At 47.2% G+C, this 19265-nt stretch overlaps 1 protein-coding gene across 1 annotated transcript in view; it reads left to right on the top strand.

Annotated features, from left to right (window-relative positions):
• The first annotated feature begins 902 nt into the window (after nt 1–902).
• Nucleotides 903–19265, top strand: part of GCH1 (GTP cyclohydrolase 1) — a 31227-nt gene continuing 12864 nt past the window's right edge. Inside the window, exon 1 of the mRNA XM_061559359.1 lies at nt 903–1793. Coding sequence (XP_061415343.1) covers nt 1388–1793 — 406 coding nt within the window. The 5' untranslated portion in view covers nt 903–1387. The remainder of the gene's footprint in view (nt 1794–19265) is intronic.

Below are 19265 nucleotides of genomic sequence, written 5' to 3'. Positions count from 1 at the left end.
TAACTTTTTTGCGCATCGTACGTTTTAGACAACCATGCTATTTGGAGGTTGCGGCGAGACCAGATGATGAACAGGCGAGGCTTTCATCCAGCAGTGGATGGTCCACGGCTCACGATCATGATGATGACGTTAAAGATATGATTGTGATGATGAATGGTGATGATGGTGACGACGATGACGATTATGACGACGATGACGACGATGACAATGATGACGACAGTGATGGTTGCGGTGATGGCGACGACGATCATCATGTATCCTGCCTAAGACCCAATGAGAGTCAATATGATGCCTCTAACGTGAGTATTTTCTCTGATCCATCTTCTCCTCTTATACCACAGTATGCAGGGCTTCATTTCTCACTGGATATTTTTTCAGAGTTTTGCTGGACTGGATCGGCATAAGGCACTATCACTAGTATCCACAATAAAGTAACCTGTTATTTTTTTAATTTAAAGCTTTCGTGACTGCAGGGATTCATATTCTTGGTTCTTTCGGTAAAGTCACGTAGAAGGGAAATAATATTTCTATTGTTTTATTATTTCCCTTCTACGTGACTTTACCGAAATAACCAAGAATATAACCTGTTATTGTTATTATTAATGCTCTGAAATTCGTATAATAATACTGAGAAGAACGAGTCTAAGACAAATAAGGCGAGACGGATGTGGCATTGCCAAATTAATTCCGACTGAAACGAAGCGTTGAACGTACGCCGTCACAGATACCAGGTACACCCCATGAATCATCGACGTCTGTTCCGATTGCGTGGGCTGTCTGGTGGAGAGTGAGTGACGTGACGTTGCTCGCTGAGCGGCTGGAGGTTGCGAGGTGGGGGTCTCCCTCGGCTCTCGCTATAAATACCAGCTGGAGCCGGCCTCTCTCCTCACTTGTTGCGCACTTGCCGGCTACAGTTCCACAATCGCGCGCGCGCACACGCGCACGCGCACACACGCACGCGCACACACACGCGCGCGCGTAATTGCATAAGTCTTCACGCACATACGGCGCGAAAGAAGATCAACATTTTAAAGAAGATCAACATAATATTTCTTCACATACACACACATATATACCGACTCACACACACACTCCCAGCACACCTGTATAAAAAAAACAAATCACAGACAGGTATATTCATAATCACACACAGGTATCTACATAATATCCCACACACACACAAGGTGCCTGCATAATCACACACACACACTTGGCACGCCCCCTACGTGGACTTACACACAACGCACGCAGCTAACCGGCATAATCTAACGCACACGACCACCTACGTAAACACTCACACGGGGGAGCCGCATCAAACAACCCAGGGGCGATAGCTGCCTAGTCGCACACGCACACGCGCACACGGCAGCCGCACTCAACCGCGCGCATGAACGCTCACGCCAACACAACCATGGACAGCGGCAGCAGGAGCTGCTCCAAGTACGCCCTCGCTAACGGCTTCTCAGCAGCGGCGCAGGAGGAAGGGGATGAGGAAGACGGCGTGAGAAGCGTCGAGGGCACTCTGCCTACTCCTCCTGCTCCTCCTCCACTCGTGCTCCCTGCGAGTCACTCGGAGCGCACGAACGGGCTGCAGGTGGTGCCCGCTCCGGCGCGCGTCGCGCACGCAGCCCCAGCGGTCCCAGCGGCGGCGTTGGGGCAGCTGGAGGCCGCCTACACGGGCATCCTGCGGGGCATCGGGGAGGACCCGGGCAGAGAGGGGCTGCTCAAGACGCCCGGCAGGGCAGCCAAAGCCATGCAGTTCTTCACCAGGGGTTACCACGAGAGGCTCGCGGGTGAGTTGAGTTGTGGGGTTTTTTTTTTATTTTGCGCTGCGAGATTGTGAGGCTGTCACGGACGTTGTTGCGCTTTGGCCGTGAGTGGAAATGTAACTCGCGTGGCCCGGGGTGGTAAGGCTCGCTTGCGTTGAATGATGTACGACGCAGCTCTCCGTGAACAGACGGGATTGTACGAATGCTGAACTTCTTTCACACCACAGCGCGAAACCAACCGCGCTAATCGGAGGTGTGGGGGAAGGACAACAAACTAAACACAAAGAGCAGTTCTCAAGAAACGCGTTGTCAGACTGTTGGAGCAGGTTCTGTTAGCGAACGCATATTAAGGTCGTCAGCATATTTGGCGTCCTCTGGTCTAACATCGTTTGAGACGAGGCTCAAAAGAAAGCTGTCTCTGGTGTGGACCAATCAGTTTCAAGGACAATGCATATATTATCAGAGTACGCTTTTTGTTTGCATTCTGACCACAAGCATTGTGGTTAATGCAGACATGCTTCCTTGTAAAAATGTTTCAGTTTGGTGTTTTAACATCTCAACACCTGTTTTGTTGCCAGAAAAAAGGGGAAAAACCTATAATCGCATATTAAGGTCGGCCAACGCCAGGCTCTGCTGCCTTCGTGTCCCCAGCGATGTATGGTCACAAGCAACAGCGGATGCAGTGCTCATACAAGACTGGGTCGACCCGAGGGGGGGGCTCAGGACCGTTTTCAGATATTCCTCACCGATATTGGCCCCGTGAGCGGGAATCGAACTCAGCTGGCTGGGTTTGTAACGCGATAACTACGGCTCGCCACCACCGCTCCACACGCGCACAGCCTCTGAGTGTGTGAAAGTGCGAGCGGGGAGGGGGGGTATCGTAGTGGTTAGTGCAACTCGCGTTTCTGTGAGAGCGCGACGAACCTGGCGACCCGAGTTCGATTCCCGCTCACGGCTGAGCAGGCCCCACGTCGACTCAGCCTGAAATGAACACTTGACACGGTGCGTTAACATCAGTCCTGGGGAGACGGGGGGCAGCCGAGCGATGTGAACTAACTTCGCTTGGTGTGCAGGAGGTCGTGGGTTCGATCCGGACCCTGATGCCTGCATTTTTTCCGCGTGGTCGCGTGAATTTTTCTCCGAGTGCTCCGGGTTTTTCCCTCTACATTTAGAAACATGCGTTTTAGAGTATTTGGTTGCTGTACATTTCCACATGGTAAGCCACTTCGTTGAGCTGTCATTTGTGGGCAGGTCGCTTCTGAAAAAGAGCTTTACAGTGTAGCTCAGTGGACCTTACCTGGTAATATAAAAAATAGTTTAGTTTATACTTTATAGTTTGCCTGGCCTCACCACTCGCTCGTGCCGACCTTAATAGGCGCTCGCTAACAGCAATTGCGTCTGCAGTGTGTTCAGTATTTGTGAGTCTCGCTGGCAGGTCACGTAACACAATCACATCCGTGCCTTCATTTACGTGAATTCACTACGGCATTTGACACGCATCGTTGCACCCTCTCAGAGTGGGGTTTGGTATGCAAGTGAAAGTCATCAAATGAACACATGAATGTGTGTCAGAGGGGACTCGATGTGTCGGGTGCGTGTGCGTGTCCTGCCAACGAGATTTCGTCACTCCACGTGGACTCAAAGTGCACCCATCCTGACGCCAAGCGCCATGGTGACGTGGGCCACCTATTGGTGGCGGGTGTGTGTGTGTGAGAGAGATTGTGCGTGTGTGTGAGAGAGATTGTGCGTGTGTGTGTGTGTGAGAGATTGTGCGTGTGAGATTGTGGGGAGCGCTAGTGTGTGTGGTGGTTAGTGCGCTGAGATACGAACCCGGCCACCCGAGTTCGATTCCGGCTCACGGCCAGCACCAATGACGATTATTTTAACTCGTGCTGGCTCTCCCCTCGGTGCTCGAATGAGTACCTGGTGCGGTGTGCAAACATCAGCACTGGGGAGACAAAGGCAGCCGGGCGTGGTGCTAGCCACACCCCCCCTTCATAGGTGCTCGCTAACAACACTTGCCCCAAGCATCTGTTAAGGCCATACAGGCGAGCTTTGTCTTTGTGTGAACTTGTGTGTATATGAATGCATATTCTTAGGTTTTTTTCGGTAAAGTCACGTAGATAAAAAAAATACAATTAAAATTAATAAAAGTAAAATAAAATAAAAATCACGACGTTTCGGAGGCAACACAAGCCTCCGTCTTCAGGTGGAAGCTTATGTTGCCTCCGAAACGTCGTGATTTTTATTTTATATTTTACTTTTATTAATTTTATTTTTTATCTACGTGACTTTACCGGAAAAACCTAAGAATATGAATCCTTGCAGTCACGAATGCTTCAAATCTAGAATTATATGAATGCAGACAGCCGTTACCCCCGCAGTCTATTAAAACGTATTTGTGAATACAATTGTGGGAATTAATGTGTAGTGTGCGTGTGTGATAATTAATTAATGTATGAGCGTTGTGAGTCAGTGAACATGCATGAGTGTGAAAGTGTGAATGGGCACGTGGGGGCAACGCTGTGGCATTTGAGAGAATATCCGCGCAAGAGTGAATTCAAGTGTGATCGTGAATGCGCGGGTGTCTGTTAAAGAGATTGTGTGTTTTAATGTGCGCCGGAGTGAATTTACAAATGATCACACATGATTTGTTTAGGATAATTGCACATGCGTGAGAGTGAGCGAGTGATTTGAGTGCGTCAGGGTCTTTGCGTGCGCGTAGGTGTTTATACATTGCCGTGATCTGGGGCGCAGTGGTTAACATACTTACAATTGGAAATAACAATCACTAAAGAAGAATTCAAGAAGAAGGGAATAATTTATTCAGATTGCTTTAGGTTGAGTAACATCCCTGTTTCTAAACCAAACGTTTTTATTTTTCTCCGCCTTAAAAATGCACTGCCATCAGCATCCTGGATTTAATTAGTGGTCAACACACTGGGCCACCGCCCCCCCCCACGCCTAAGTTCAATTCCCGCTGACGGATACCATCAGCATCGAGCGATTCCTGCTGTGATGATGTGCTTCCCTTTAGCAGTGGATAGAGAAAAGTGCGTAATTCTATGATATTGATTATAACCATTTACTAACTGTAGCTTGGAGTCTATATTACATTATTACCAATATTGACGATCGATCCCTATCCCGTGAGCCAAGCAGCCAACTTATGCCTGCTCCGATTATGTGCAAACAATGGAACGTCATCTTCTTTGTTCTTTCGGTAAAGTCACGTAGAAAGGGAGTAATAAAATAATAAAAATAAAACATAATAAAATAATTCTCACGACGTTTCGGCTACAACCGAAAGAACCAAGAAGATGAATCCCTGCAGTCACAAAAGCTTTAAATCGAAATGGAACCTCAAGTAAACAACTGTCCACTGTTACTCATTCCCTGAAAACCACCCTTAAATGTCACTCCGCATCTGCTGAAGCTCCGGGACTGGATATCAAAACTTCATGTCACACTGCAATATCTTGATATTCCTCCATGGGACATCATTACCATCAGCACCAGCATCATTCAAGTGCTGTGTAGCAACATATATCACCACTGACATTTACAAACGGCTAGTTGTACTGTATACGTATGCCTGCCTGGCATTCATGCCATGCGGTCTACAGTGTTATCAGTTGTGATCGTTCTGGAAGGCCAGTGCATGTTTACTGATGGAAAGGCTCAGAGATTATGGGGTTATGAGGAAAAAAAAACACAAATGACACAGATGTACACACTGAAGCTTCCAGACAAAGGCACGTGTAACTGGACCGCTAGAAATGTAATAACAACAGCAACAGTAAAAGATTATTTGAGGAAATGACGGCACTAAAATTGCAGCAAAATTTGATTATGGCCAGGGCAAGGTTCACTATAGTCATCCGAATGGTTTAACACGTCAACCAATTTGGGTATGAGACCAGGCTCTTTTCAATAGAGATCTACTGGAAAATGTAAGCACAATTGCGTAAACATAAGTTGTATAAGTTCCAGTAAAAAAAATATGCTAGCAGGCTCACAATTGGTGAAATAAATGACCTTAAATCAAGATTATACAGGGTGGATCAAAACTCAGGACACATAGGGCCATTATTGTTTTTTTTTACAAATCACATAAGGTTATTTCATGCACGAATTCTCACCAATTGCATTTTGTTGTCTCAATTCATTCAGGTTACTTGGTCGAGTTTTGTCAACAACAGATTTGAGGTGACCCCACAGGAAGAATAAGAGAGTAGATATTCATAATGATAACGGATGGAATATTAACTTGAAGAATGAACAATAAAAGAAAGATGCCATTGTTAAAATAAATTACATTTTAACAATGGCTTTGTTAAAATATAACAATGGATCTTGATTTTACAGGGAGGAACAATGTTCCACACTGCCCACCAGGGATTATTTAGCTGTCTGTCTGACTGTCTGTCTGTCTGTCGTGCATAAATAAATATATAATACACACAGCTCTTTGATTGGTGGAGACCTTACAAACAGCTTATTGATTGGTGGAGACCTACTGCCGGGTACAGAGAGGGGAGGTGCCTAAGGGAGGAGGGTCAGGGGAGGGGCCTAAGGAAGGGGGGAGTCAGAGGGGCCTGAGGGGGGGGGTTCAGGGGAGGGGCCTGAGGGGGGGGGGGGTCAGCGGAGGGGCCTGAGGGAGGGGGGGTCAGGGAAGGGGCCTAAGGATATGGGGGGGGGGTGCTCAGTGGAGGGGCCTAACAGAAGGGGGGTCAGGGGAGGGGCCTAAGGGAAGGGGGGTCAGGGGAGGGGCCTGAGGATATGGGGGGGGGGTGGTCAGGGGAGGGGCCTAAGGGAAAGGGGGTCAGGGGAGGGGCCTAAGGGGGGAGGGGCCTAAGGGAGGGGGGGGGGCGATAGTTAAGGGGGCTGTCTGCCTGGCTACCTAAAGTCAAGTTATCTTTTATACATACAGGTAGGAACAACAGGTTCCACACTGCCCACCAGGGATTATTTGTCTGTCTGTCGTGCACGAATGCGCTGTCCAACCAAGTTCCTACCTGCCCACTCCGAAGGAACGTGTTTGGGCCACCTTATATGAGTCATGCATATGAGATTACATCCACACCTCTGGTGTTTTTGACCCTCTCACGCGTCGCACGCTCCGCGGACGCGGAGGAGTGAGCGGCTCGCAATTGTAAAGGTTGTGAGTTCAAATCGTGATTGTTGGTTGACTCAATCCAACATCTTTCTCGGGTCCATAGAACGAGTACCACATTGTATTCAAGCCAACAGCCGTTGTCCTGTGGAGAGACGCGTTCCTGCCATAGGAATGTGGAATTTCGGTGTTAATTTGGCACCGACAATGATCGGGGTTTCATTCAAGAAGGATTCATTTATTTAATTTTTTATCTGTTATTGCATCCATCAGCATCCTGATTACATTTGTCTGTGATTGGATTTCATTTATTACGTGGAACTTCCTTCTCGTTCATTCACTGTCTCGTAAATACACGTCCTTTAAATAGACAATAATGTTCACGGAAAAACAGTGCAGCCAAAGGCCTCTGAAATATTCCCCAAGACAAATCCTGCAACGACACATTTTTTAACAAACCTCTGAGTTCCACTGAGGTGGCGTGACATTTACTGAATGTGAATTTGAAACATCGTGTCACAACCACTCTCAGGGTGGCCCAATGCTTTTCGGGTCGTAGTCCGAAGACACATCATATAGCTGCACAGCACAACCACAACACAACCTGCTCAGTGGTGTTGTCCTGAGGCTCCTGACATTGGCTCCTCTCCATAACAATTGCCTGATCATTGGCATAGTTGCATAGCGTCAACGATTCAGAGACAGAGTTTATAGGAGGCACCTTCTTTATTAACACCTTCCGCGGTCTCGTCCACACGCTCTCCACAGTCGCTCAGCCTAGGGCCTGTACACAACACCGGCCGTCTAACACTGACGGCGCTGACTGAGTTAACCAACTACTCTCCTTCGCAGCGCAATATCTAGCGGAGACGTTTAGCGACGACGGCGACGAGACGACAGCGACGACGAGACGAGTCCACCCCCAGAACCGGCAGCCTCGAGCTCCCCCTCTCGGCTCCTTTTATGCTCCCGGCGCGGCCTGGCTCATGCCCTGACCGTGCCTCCCTTCTCGAACCCGCTAGCAGGTTCCAGAGGCCCACAGATGGGGTTCTCCGTGACCCTTGCCCTCGTTCCTCCTCTCTGCCCACACACCGTGCACACCCTCACCGGCGTGTGCGCTGTCTGTCCACCGCAGTTGCTGCTGCTCTCCACCAGCCGGCGCTATTACACTACAGTTGTAACATCTCGCTTCTGTCATTCAAGTAGGTGAACATCGACACTCCAAAATGATTAACCTATTCAGTCTTGGAAGCGTTGTGATGGCATTCTAGCCTAATTTGTTTTGTAAAAAAAAAACAATAATCATACGTCTTGCTGGAGAGAATGAAGAATTAAAGTTAATGACAACATTTCGATGTAAAGCTTTCGTGACTGCAGGGATTCATATTTTTGTTTTTTCGGTAAAGTCACGTAGAAGGGCAATAATAAAATTATAAAAGTAAAACATTAAAAAATTCTCACGTCGTTTCGGCCACAACGCAAGCAGAGGACGGCTGCTTGCGTTGTGGCCGAAACGTCGTGAGAATTTTTATTCAGTTTTATTTTTATTAATGTATTATTTCCCTTCTATGTGACTTTACCGAAAGAACCAATAATATAATGACAACATGTTGGATTGCTAGGAGCTAATGATGAGCACGTATGGGGCAAGTTGAGTATATGGTGGGAAGTCTGTAATTAGAAATATCATTGGTAGCATCTCGTTTATATAGTATATGTACAGCATACATCGGATACATTTTCATCATGTTAATCTATGAAAGACCAGTGAGGTGGCACTATTAATGGAGAGCTGGACATCACAGGAAATGCATTACTCATGGTCTTCATTCTTCCTGGTATGATAGTAATCAAGTGGTAGTATATATGAATAGCAAATTATCTATGTTTCTATCCAAAAAAGTATATCGCCTACACATATATATAACATTCTCTTTGTCCTACAAATGGATGGTCTTCTGCTCCTGACATTAAATTGCCTTGGCAGCAATGCTGAGCAGAGGGGCGCACTTAATGGAGTTGACAATCAGCCTCGGGCACGGACGGTGCCGAGATTCGCGCTGGCCTCTGTGAGCGGCTTGCATGATCACGGCAGATGACAGGGGCTCAGCTACTCGGCTGATTACGTTTGAGCCGGAAATTGTTGAACGGTAAAAGATCTACATGACGACATTCCAAATGGCAGGTCATCGTGAGCTATTTGAGATTTTGCTTGGCAAATGCGATACGCAGTAACGGTGACGCCTCCAGTGAATCGAACTTAGGTCGGCGTCTCAATATAACCCCACACATAACTACATTTTAAAAGAAGGAAAACGCCGTTACTATCTGCGGGCATAAAACCAGCAGAGGTTTAACGATGAAACCCAGTGACCCCCCCCCTCTCCATGACTGAGTAACTACACGAATCACAATGCAATGTTGTTGACGCACACTTCCCACCCACATGCATTGCCCACGGCTCTCGAGGTGTGTTCATTTAGCATGTACTCTCCACCAGCTGCATGGTCCATCCTGGTCAATGTTAAAGGGGTTTACATCGGCATTGGGTTAGCATAAGAAGAGTAACCCTGTCGAAGAGATAGTGTGGCGTATTCAAAGCAACGTTGCAGTCAAATGAGTTGAGAGCGGCCTTAGCGTTGTCACAAAACTGATTTTTTTCTCTCTCTTTCATAGCTGCCTCCGGTTTCTCCCCGTGCGTGGTTTTTACAGTAGCCAGTGGTTTCAGTAGAGTCTGTCACATCTAGCTAGCTTCATGTCCAGCTCCTACTGGGCATCTGTGAAAAAAACTGCGTTGTAGCTCATCGGGTTTCTCCAGGACAAATCAATGTTTGGGTAATTTCAATTAAACATCATTAACTGCTTACCAAATGCATTTTTTCGACAAAGTATACAGGGCATATGTATTTGTTATCCGTGCTATCTATTTTCCCCAAGCAACTTGTATGTAAATAACACACCGGTGTTTGCTGCACTCGTAACGAATTGAGACGTCTTGTTAACGTGACAAATCTTACTGATTGGCTGTGTTGATTGGCGGCGGGTTTAACGACACATTTATATATTTACGCGATCTAACCCCCCCCCAAAAAAACCCTCTGTTATGGAGTGAACTGCGAAAACCTGGAAGCAAAAGCCTCCTGAAATAAGAGCCAAAGCTACGCACCGTGTCGGCCGAGGTTCCAAAGGACTGAGAATGACGAAAGTGGGAACAGGAGCCAAATAAAGTGTCAATTGCCCGGCTGCACGAAGTAAGTCAGCGATGGCAGTATTTCAAGTTCTGCATCAGCATTGTGTCAATGATTATATAAGCTACTAGCTGTACTACCCGGCTTCGCCCGGGACTTGTATCCACCACGGCCGGCCGCCTTTGTCTCCCCAGTGGCGATGTTAATACGCTACAGCAGTTACTCGTTTGAGGCAGAGTCGACCTAGGGGAGGTTCAAATAATCGTCACCGGTGGTGGCCGTGAGCGGGAATGGAACTGGGTTCGCCGGGTTGGTAGCGCAGCGTAGCGTTAAGCACTACACCCACCGCTCCTCACACACCACACACGCACAGACACACACACAGACACACAGACACACGCAGACACACACAGACAGAGACACACACACACACAGACAGCACGCTAACCACTACACTACCGCTCCCCACACACCACACACGCACACACACAGACACACACACAGACACACACACACAGACACACACACACAGACACAGGCAGCACGCTAAGCACTACACTACCGTTCCCCCTACACAACACACGCGCGCGCGTCCATAGGTACACATACACGCGCTTGCCGCAGACACACACGACTTTCATGGTGCGTACGGCAGTAAACGACTGAAATAATAAAGCGGCAAAGCTGAGCAAGGAACGCCTTAGACCTGCAACACATTTGTGTAATGCGAGCGTAAAGACACAAACTCATACAAACACATACACAATACACACACACATACATGCAGACACACAGACAGACACATAACACACATACATACATACACACACATACATACACAGAAATACATACACACACATACATAGACACACACATACATACACCCAAGCACATGCATACACGTACATACACACATACATATAGACACGCAGACATACACATAAAGACATAGAAAAAAACCCACATACATACACACACAAACACATACACATACATACACACATACATACAGACACACAGAGATACACATAAACATATACACACATACACAAAAGACCCGGCTTCGCCCGGGACTTGGATCCACGATGCCCGGCCGCCTTTGTCTCCCCAGTGACGATGTTCACACACGACAGCAGTTACGCGTTTGAGGCTGAGTGGACCTAGGGGAGGGCCAGGTCCGTTTCAAATAATCGTCAGCGGTGGTGGGCGTGAGTTGGAATCGAACTGGGGTCGCTCAACCAGCTTAATGACTATTTGTACAAAGAACATATAAAGAATCGATTATAATAACCAGGCTACAGTCCACATTATAGACTGCCAGTACACGCAGTCAGCTTCATAAGCAGGCTAGAGTGTACATGATAGAGTGGCAGTACGCTCACCGAGCTTAATAATCAGGCTACAGTCTACATGATAGACTGGCAGTACGCTGACCCAGCTTAATGACTATTTGTACAGTGAACATTTAAGTAATCGATTGTTGGCGCGTTGGGTTTAAAAGTAATATTAATTGCACACATTGTGGTGGGGGTGGAGTGAAGAGTAGGATAAACTTTGATGAATTTACCTCAGAGTGGCGTGGTGGGTGTCGAGGCCTAGTAGCGTGCAGAGCCTGCGGCCTCGCCTAAATTGTCCACCCGGCAGAGGCAGGGTACGGGTGGCGTGCCTTCCCCCCCCCCCTCAGCGCTCCAACAACACTGTGTAATGGCTATTATTTAATTATTTACGGAGCCTATGAAAGTGGCGAAGGCGTGGCTAGCCGTTGGCAGGGGCAACCGCCGTCCAATGAAACTGCAGCCCTTGGCGAAGGCGTGGCTAGCCGTTGCCAGGTCCAATGAAAGCGGCGAAGGCGTCGCTATCCGTTGCCAGGGGCAACCGCCGTCCAATGAAAGTGCGTATGGTCCGAAATCCACACACACACACACAGACGGACAGACAGACATGCACGATTTTATATATATAGAAACGCGGCCTATCTCGTTGGATCTTGGAAGTGTATCAGAAACCTGCCTAGTTTGTACTTGGATAGGCCTCCTACGAGTGTGTGTCAATTGATTTAAAGTTGTGGGCTCGTGGTGCTCAGGGGATTACATTGCTGAGCTATCTCCGTCTCTTATTTATTGATATCTTTTCAATACCACGCGTTCAATTGTAAAGCTAAACTATTTTATTTTTACCAGGTAAGGCCCACCGAGCTAGCGACCTGGCCACAAATGATAGCTCAATGAAATGGTTTATCACGTGGAAATGTATAGCAGCCCAATACTATGAACGCATGCTTCTAAATGAATGTAGAGTACGCGTAATATATAGTACGGTTGCGTTCGTTCAACACGTAGTCTTTCGCGACCATTTATATTTACGCGATCTAAAAAAAAAAGTTTAATGTGGACTGTTTCGTCCCCTCCCAACCCACCATCCCGAGCAAGCCGTACGATGCTCATCACGTGTGCATATTAACGCACATCAAAATTCGCACATGCGAAACTCTTAGTAGACACGACCACTCATAAAACATCCGGCTGCTTTCACCGCACGTGATGGCAGGTGTGTAGAAAAAATATCAACAAAGACCAAAAAAAAACCCGGTATAGCCTTAGATCGTTGGGGTAAGAAGTGCTGTCGGAGAGCACTCATGAAGGCCGGCACGGCGCACGAGGGGGTGGGTGGGTGGCCAGCACCACGCCCGGACCGTCCTTTGTCTCCCCAGTGGCGATGTTTACACACCGCTATGCCAGGTACTCATTTGAGGTTGAGTCGACCTAGGGGAGGCCCAGAACCGGTTCAGATAATCGTCACTGGGTGTTAGCCGTGAGCGGTCATCGAGAATTCGGGGCTCCGGGTTCGTAGCGCAGCGTAGCGCTAACCACTACGCTACCACTCCCTACGTTTTACATACACATATGTGTATATATACACACACACATATACACACAGCACGCTTGACGATGTCCATGCTAATCGACAACGAAGAAATTTGATTCATTGGAAAGCCAATTTAACGGGGGAAGGCGAGACGGGCGGCGCGCGGGTCATATAATCGAATGAACGCGATAGCATGAATGTTCGGGGGGTGGGGGCTGTGGACAACCAGCGAGGCTTTGTGTAAACTAATCCGTTTACGCTAAAACCCTCGCAACACACTCGCCTGTCCGCGTGAGTGGTTTGACACACAACCGGCACCCCACGCCACTCCTACTCTCGCCTGTGTGCGTTGTGGGGGGTGTCTGTGTGTGTGTGTCTCTCTCTCTCTCGTGTGTTTTGCGTGGGGAGGGGGGAGCGGTAGCGTAGCGGTTAGCGCCACGCTGCGCTACGAACCCGACGAGGCGAGAGTTCCATTACCGCTCACGGCCACCAACAACCAGGGGAGATGATCTGAAACCGGTCCTGGGACTCCCCTAGGTCGACTCGGCCTCAAATGCGTACCTAGTGCGGTGTGTAAGCATCGCCGCCAGGGAGACAAAGGCGGTCGGGCGGGGTGCTGGCCACCCACCTCCTCGTGTGCCGTGCCGGCTTTCATAGGTGCTCGCGAACAGCACTTGCCCCAACAGTCTGTGCAGGCTATACGGGGGATCTTTGTCTTTAGTGTGTGTACATTCATTGGGGGAGAGAAAGTGTCGCGGGTATATATCACTGCGATACGAGCCCCAATAATATCCTTGACGAATATCCGTGCGCGGTCCTGGGCCTCATCTAGGTAGACTCGGCCTCAAATGAGTATTCCTGGCGCGGTGTGTACACATCGGCATTGGGGGGACAAAGGCGACCGCGTGCCGTACCGGCCTTCAATAGGTGCTCGCTAACATGTGCCCCTTTTGCTCGCTCAATCTGTAAGGTCAAGCGGAGGAGCATTGTCTCTGTTGGATGAACTTTGGGTTCTGTGTTATATATGTGTGCGCAAACTGCTTTCCTAAATAAACGATTTGCCTGCATGCGCGTGTCAAATCAAATGACACAAAGAGGCTTGGTTTGCACTAAGATGCTCAGCCACTTCCTCCGTGGGGATTCGCTGTTGCGTGCGATAGAAAATTCACTGTGTAACAAAAGATTTGTGTTTTGTCCCTGGGTAGTAAGTGTTATTTCCTAATTGATTATGCCTCAAAGGTACAGAAAATGGCTATTATTCCCCACAAACTTTGCTTTTGTGACCAGGACAGTGATATTTTGAAATGTATTTATTTTCCATGAGAAAACGTGTGCATTTGTGTCTTTCGTTCACATACAGTCATGTTCACAAAAGCAAAGTTTGTGGGGAATAATAGCCATTTTTCTTCTTGGTTCTTTCGGTAAAGTCACGTAGAAGGGAAATAATAAAATCATAAAAATAAAACATAATAAAATACAATTCTCACGACGTTTCGGCCACAACGCAAGCAGCCGTCCTCTATTTTGTATTATTTTATTATTTCCCTTCTACGTGACTTTACCGAAAGAACCAAGAAGATGAATCCCTGCAGTCACGAAAGCTTTAAATCGAAAAATAGCCATTTTCTGTACTTTTGAGGCATAATCAATTCAATAATAACACTTAGTACCCAGGAACAAAAATTGTGTTCTTTTGGTGTGTCTCGCTCAGTGTCTTTGTGTGTGTCTCTCTCTGCACGTGTGTCTGCCTATGTTGTTTCCGTGTCTGTGTTCTATCATTCATTCTTACAGATGATGGTTGCTTGTGTTGCAACCGAAACGTAGTATTATATTATTATTTGATTTGATTCTCTACGTGACTTTACCGAAAGAACCAAAGAGTAATTCCTGCAGTCACGAAAGCTTCCAATCTAGTTAGTGTTACATAGCGAAATCAAGTGTACCTTGGGTGTGTAATAAAAGGACTCAGACACTTCTTGCTGACTCCGTGTCCTTTATTTGGGGTTCGCGTTCTCCTTCCCACACGGCACTCCTCCTGAGACTCTCTCCCTGGCAGCCCCACATCTGCCTTCGCTCCCGTAGCCTTCCACGCTCCTGCAGCTCTGCTGCAGGCTCTTGGTGCAGCCCTCCGGCTGCCCCCACAGCAGCTCCATCGCTGCTCCCTGTTCCTCCGTGCGTGGCGATCTCGCCACCTCCCAATGTCAGCCCTTCGTGGCCTCTATGGCTATCTCGCCATTTCCTACCTCAGCCCTTCGTGGCCTCTGTGGCTATCTCGCCACTTCCTACCTCAGCCCTTCGTGGCCTCTGTGGCTATCTCGCCATCTCCAACCTCAATCCTCCACTCTCTCTTCCACCCCGCTGGCTGGCGCCGTCATGAGCCCCTCAGCCACCAGGCTGAGGCACGGCGACCACCCAACGTGTTCACCACCCTTCACTCCCCCGACTGACCCAGATAGCTTCCTGTCTCCCCGCTATAACTTCTCCCCCACGTCACCCTGACTCCTCCCTCTCGGATCGTCATATCCGCCCCGCCCATTTACGCCCGCATTACAGGTGGATAACCCCGCCCGTAAAATTGGGGTGCCACTCACACTCACACCGATACATACATCGCCTGCCTACTGGATACAGGCACCTTCCGGCAAGCATCTCTGTGTGCCTTTGGTGGGTGCCTCTCAGAATCACACACAGAGAGACAATTTATTTAAGATCTTCCCAAGTGCAGAGCTCCACGCGTGCTGCCACCGTGCTCAGCACTCTGCCGCTGTGCCGACGTTAGCGGGCACCGCACGCCACGGTGGGGAGCCTTTGTGTGGAAGGAGCTGAACACGGGTCTCACAATTGCACAAGCAAAACCTCGTTTTGCGACGCGAATCAATAATGCCCTGGCTGTACTGGACGAGAAACGTGAATACAAAAATGTCGATCGTCGACCGTGTTTCAATCCACTGCTGGATGAAGGCCACCAAAGCCGCTGAATGATGTTCAGAATTTGCTCCAAATTAGTTTTTTTCTTCTTCTTCGAAAGTGTGACAACCTCAACATTGCGTGAACTGTTCTGATGGTCCCTTTTTAAAGGTAATCCATATTGTTACCGATTTACGATTTTCAAATTTGTAAGTTGCGGATTACTTTCGTGACCCGCGTTCTTCATACACGAGCACATTCGGCGTGACTTTTTGATTGAATCTCAGATGGATCAGCGACTGCACCATGAACGTCGTCCCTCGCATGACGATCACGCGCCAGTATCCGCGTCTCTAACCCGAACCCAAGTCTCCGACACGACTATTCTCCCCGTTCAATCTTTTAAAGAAAATATTGGAATCGTTTTTTAATGCAATAAAACAAATCCCCGTTCAATTTTTGTAAAAAAAAAATAGATTTTTTTTAATTGCAATCGAAGGAATCGCGAGCAGTAATAAGTACACTCTAACTCACGGTAATCAGATTACAAGCAGAAGATGGCGTCAGAATGGAGGATTACTTGGTGATTGTTTTTCGTTCGTTTTTCGTTCGTTTTCCTTCGTTTCTCAATCCGCTTCTCCTGGTCAGGGTCGCGGCGGCAGCGTGTTGAGTCGTGGTGGTCTACACCTCCCTTTCCCTGACGACAGACTCCAGCACTGCTACACTATACACTACACTATACAATACACTACTATATACTACTACACTATACACTACACACTACTACAATATACACAGCTCTAAACTACTATACACTACTATACATTACACCACTATACACTACTATACACTACTACACTATACACTACTATACACTGCACTACTATACATTACTACACTATACACTGCACTACTATACACTACGACACTATTATACACTATACTATACACTACACTATACACTACTACACTATACACTACTACACTATACACTGCACTAATATACACTACTACACTACTATACACGACTACACTATACACTACACTATACACTACACTATACACTACTACACTATACACTGCACTACTATACACTACTACACTACTATACACGACTACACTATACACTACACTATACACTGCACTACTATACACTACTACACTACTATACACGACTACACTATACACTACACTATACACTACTACACTATACACTGCACTACTATACACTACTACACTACTATACACGACTACACTATACACTACACTATACACTACACTATACACTACTACACTATACACTGCACTACTATACACTACTACACTACTATACACGACTACACTATACACTACACTATACACTGCACTACTATACACTACTACACTACTATACACGACTACACTATACACTACACTATACACTACTACACTATACACTGCACTACTATACACTACTACACTACTATACACGACTACACTATACACTACACTATACACTACACCACTATGCACTACTATACACAACCTCGAGCTCTTCCTGTGGAATTCCCAGGCGTTCCCAGGCCAGCCGAGAGACACCGTCCCGCCAGCAGCGTGTCCTCGGCGGGCCCCGGGGTCTTTCGCCTTTTTCAATCCAATTGAATATTTATTTTTCTCACTCGCATCCCGTTACTAAGCGGCTCAGCCTTAATGAGCAACGTCCGAGTGTCTGTGGAACGCGAGCTCTGGGTGGTACTTGCAGTGATCTCTTTCCTGCGTGGCACGTGCACTCACCAACACCTGTTGCTAATCAATCCCGACAATAATCCTTGAGGGTTTCTCAGGGCACACTGTTGATGCCTGCAGGGCTCGGAGACATTAGTTGCAGGTTACCAACTGGCCACCTGACTTTCATATTCTTAGGTTTTTTCGGTAAAGTCACATAGGTAAAAAATTAAAATTAATAAATGTAAAATAAAAATAAAATAAAAATCACGACGTTTCGGAGGCAACACAAGCTTCCGTCTTCAGGTGGAACCGTTACAGCACGATAGCTGTACAGCTATTATTTTATTTTTATTTTACTTTTTTACCTACGTGACTTTACCGAAAAACCCTAAGAATATGAATCCTTGCAGTCACGAAAGCTTCAAATCTAGAATCACCTGACTTTCGTTTTGCAAGGCGCAATCCACCGTTTGATGAGGGCCTCCCCATGGTGTGTGGGCCACGGGTCTACTTTACCATACTTCACCATACTGCATCATGAGGCCTCCTTTGCCAGTATCAAAATATAAGAATAGGGTTTTCCCCTTTTTCTGGTAACAAAACTGAAACCTTTTTACGAGGAATCATGTCTACATTAACCACAATACTTGCGGTCAGAATGCAAACAATAAACACACTGATCATATATGCATTGTCCTTGAAACTGATTGGTTCACACCAGAGACAGCTTTCTTTTGAGCCGCATCTCAAACAGCTCAAAGACAATGCACTATCAGAGTAATGCGGGCTCGGGGTAAGCATCTTCACCGTACTGGTCAGTGCGGGTTGGTGATGACAGGGATCATGGCGAAGTACAATGGATTTTGCTGCGCTTACAATGTAGCTCCGACGCATCTTACTGGACATGTGTGAAAAAGAACTTCATAGCTCATCGGATTCTTCCAGTATAAATACATGTTCTGATTTCTGATCTTCACAGACGCCTGTTTTTGTGAATGGTGGACACCCATCGAGATGTTACCCAGCCTCAAGCCTGATTCACTTCCGCGATCTAACGAGATTGGCCACATACTGGGTTATTTGGCCAAAGGCCCATTGTTTACCATGTTATACATTTTTAAAATGAACGAGATATCCAATTAAAGAGATAAGAGAGCCCCTGACCCATGCCTATTCATGGGTTGCCGGATTCAACATGGATTTTGATTTATTCAGCATAAATTGCGACCACATTAGCATTTCACATTATTTCAGCATGTTTCCTTTAATGTTTCAACAAATTATGTACAGTACCTATAAACATATGTATGGGCATATTCATATTTTTGGAATGCGGAGGTTAATCCACCGCAATATTAGCCGTGGCTTGGAATCAATCTCAGGTCACCATGTTGATGGTGCAGGGTGCTAACCACTGGGCCACGACTCCCAATCATCAGGTTTTATCCATCATTATGATCTTGTCATCACATTTCACATTCCCACTTATTTCCCCTTCATCTTCGTGTGGAACATTACCCACGACCGGATCAAAATCCGTCACCATCATCACCGACATCAGCTCCAGACCAACACCCACAGCATCGGCAAGTGGAAAGCAAAAAATTAAAGAACAAAATACATTTTGGTGTTTGGGCAAGGAAACGTGCGCGTGGTGCGGACAAGGGGAGCAGCTGCTCCCTCTCGGTGAATGAGCGGCCACCCCCAGGGCAG

The sequence above is a fragment of the Lethenteron reissneri genome, chromosome 25 (assembly GCF_015708825.2).
Source record: "Lethenteron reissneri isolate LAM-NWPU_2019-01 chromosome 25, ASM1570882v1, whole genome shotgun sequence".
Taxonomy (NCBI): Eukaryota; Metazoa; Chordata; class Hyperoartia; order Petromyzontiformes; family Petromyzontidae; genus Lethenteron; species Lethenteron reissneri.
This window is presented reverse-complemented; position numbering and strand designations above follow the sequence as displayed.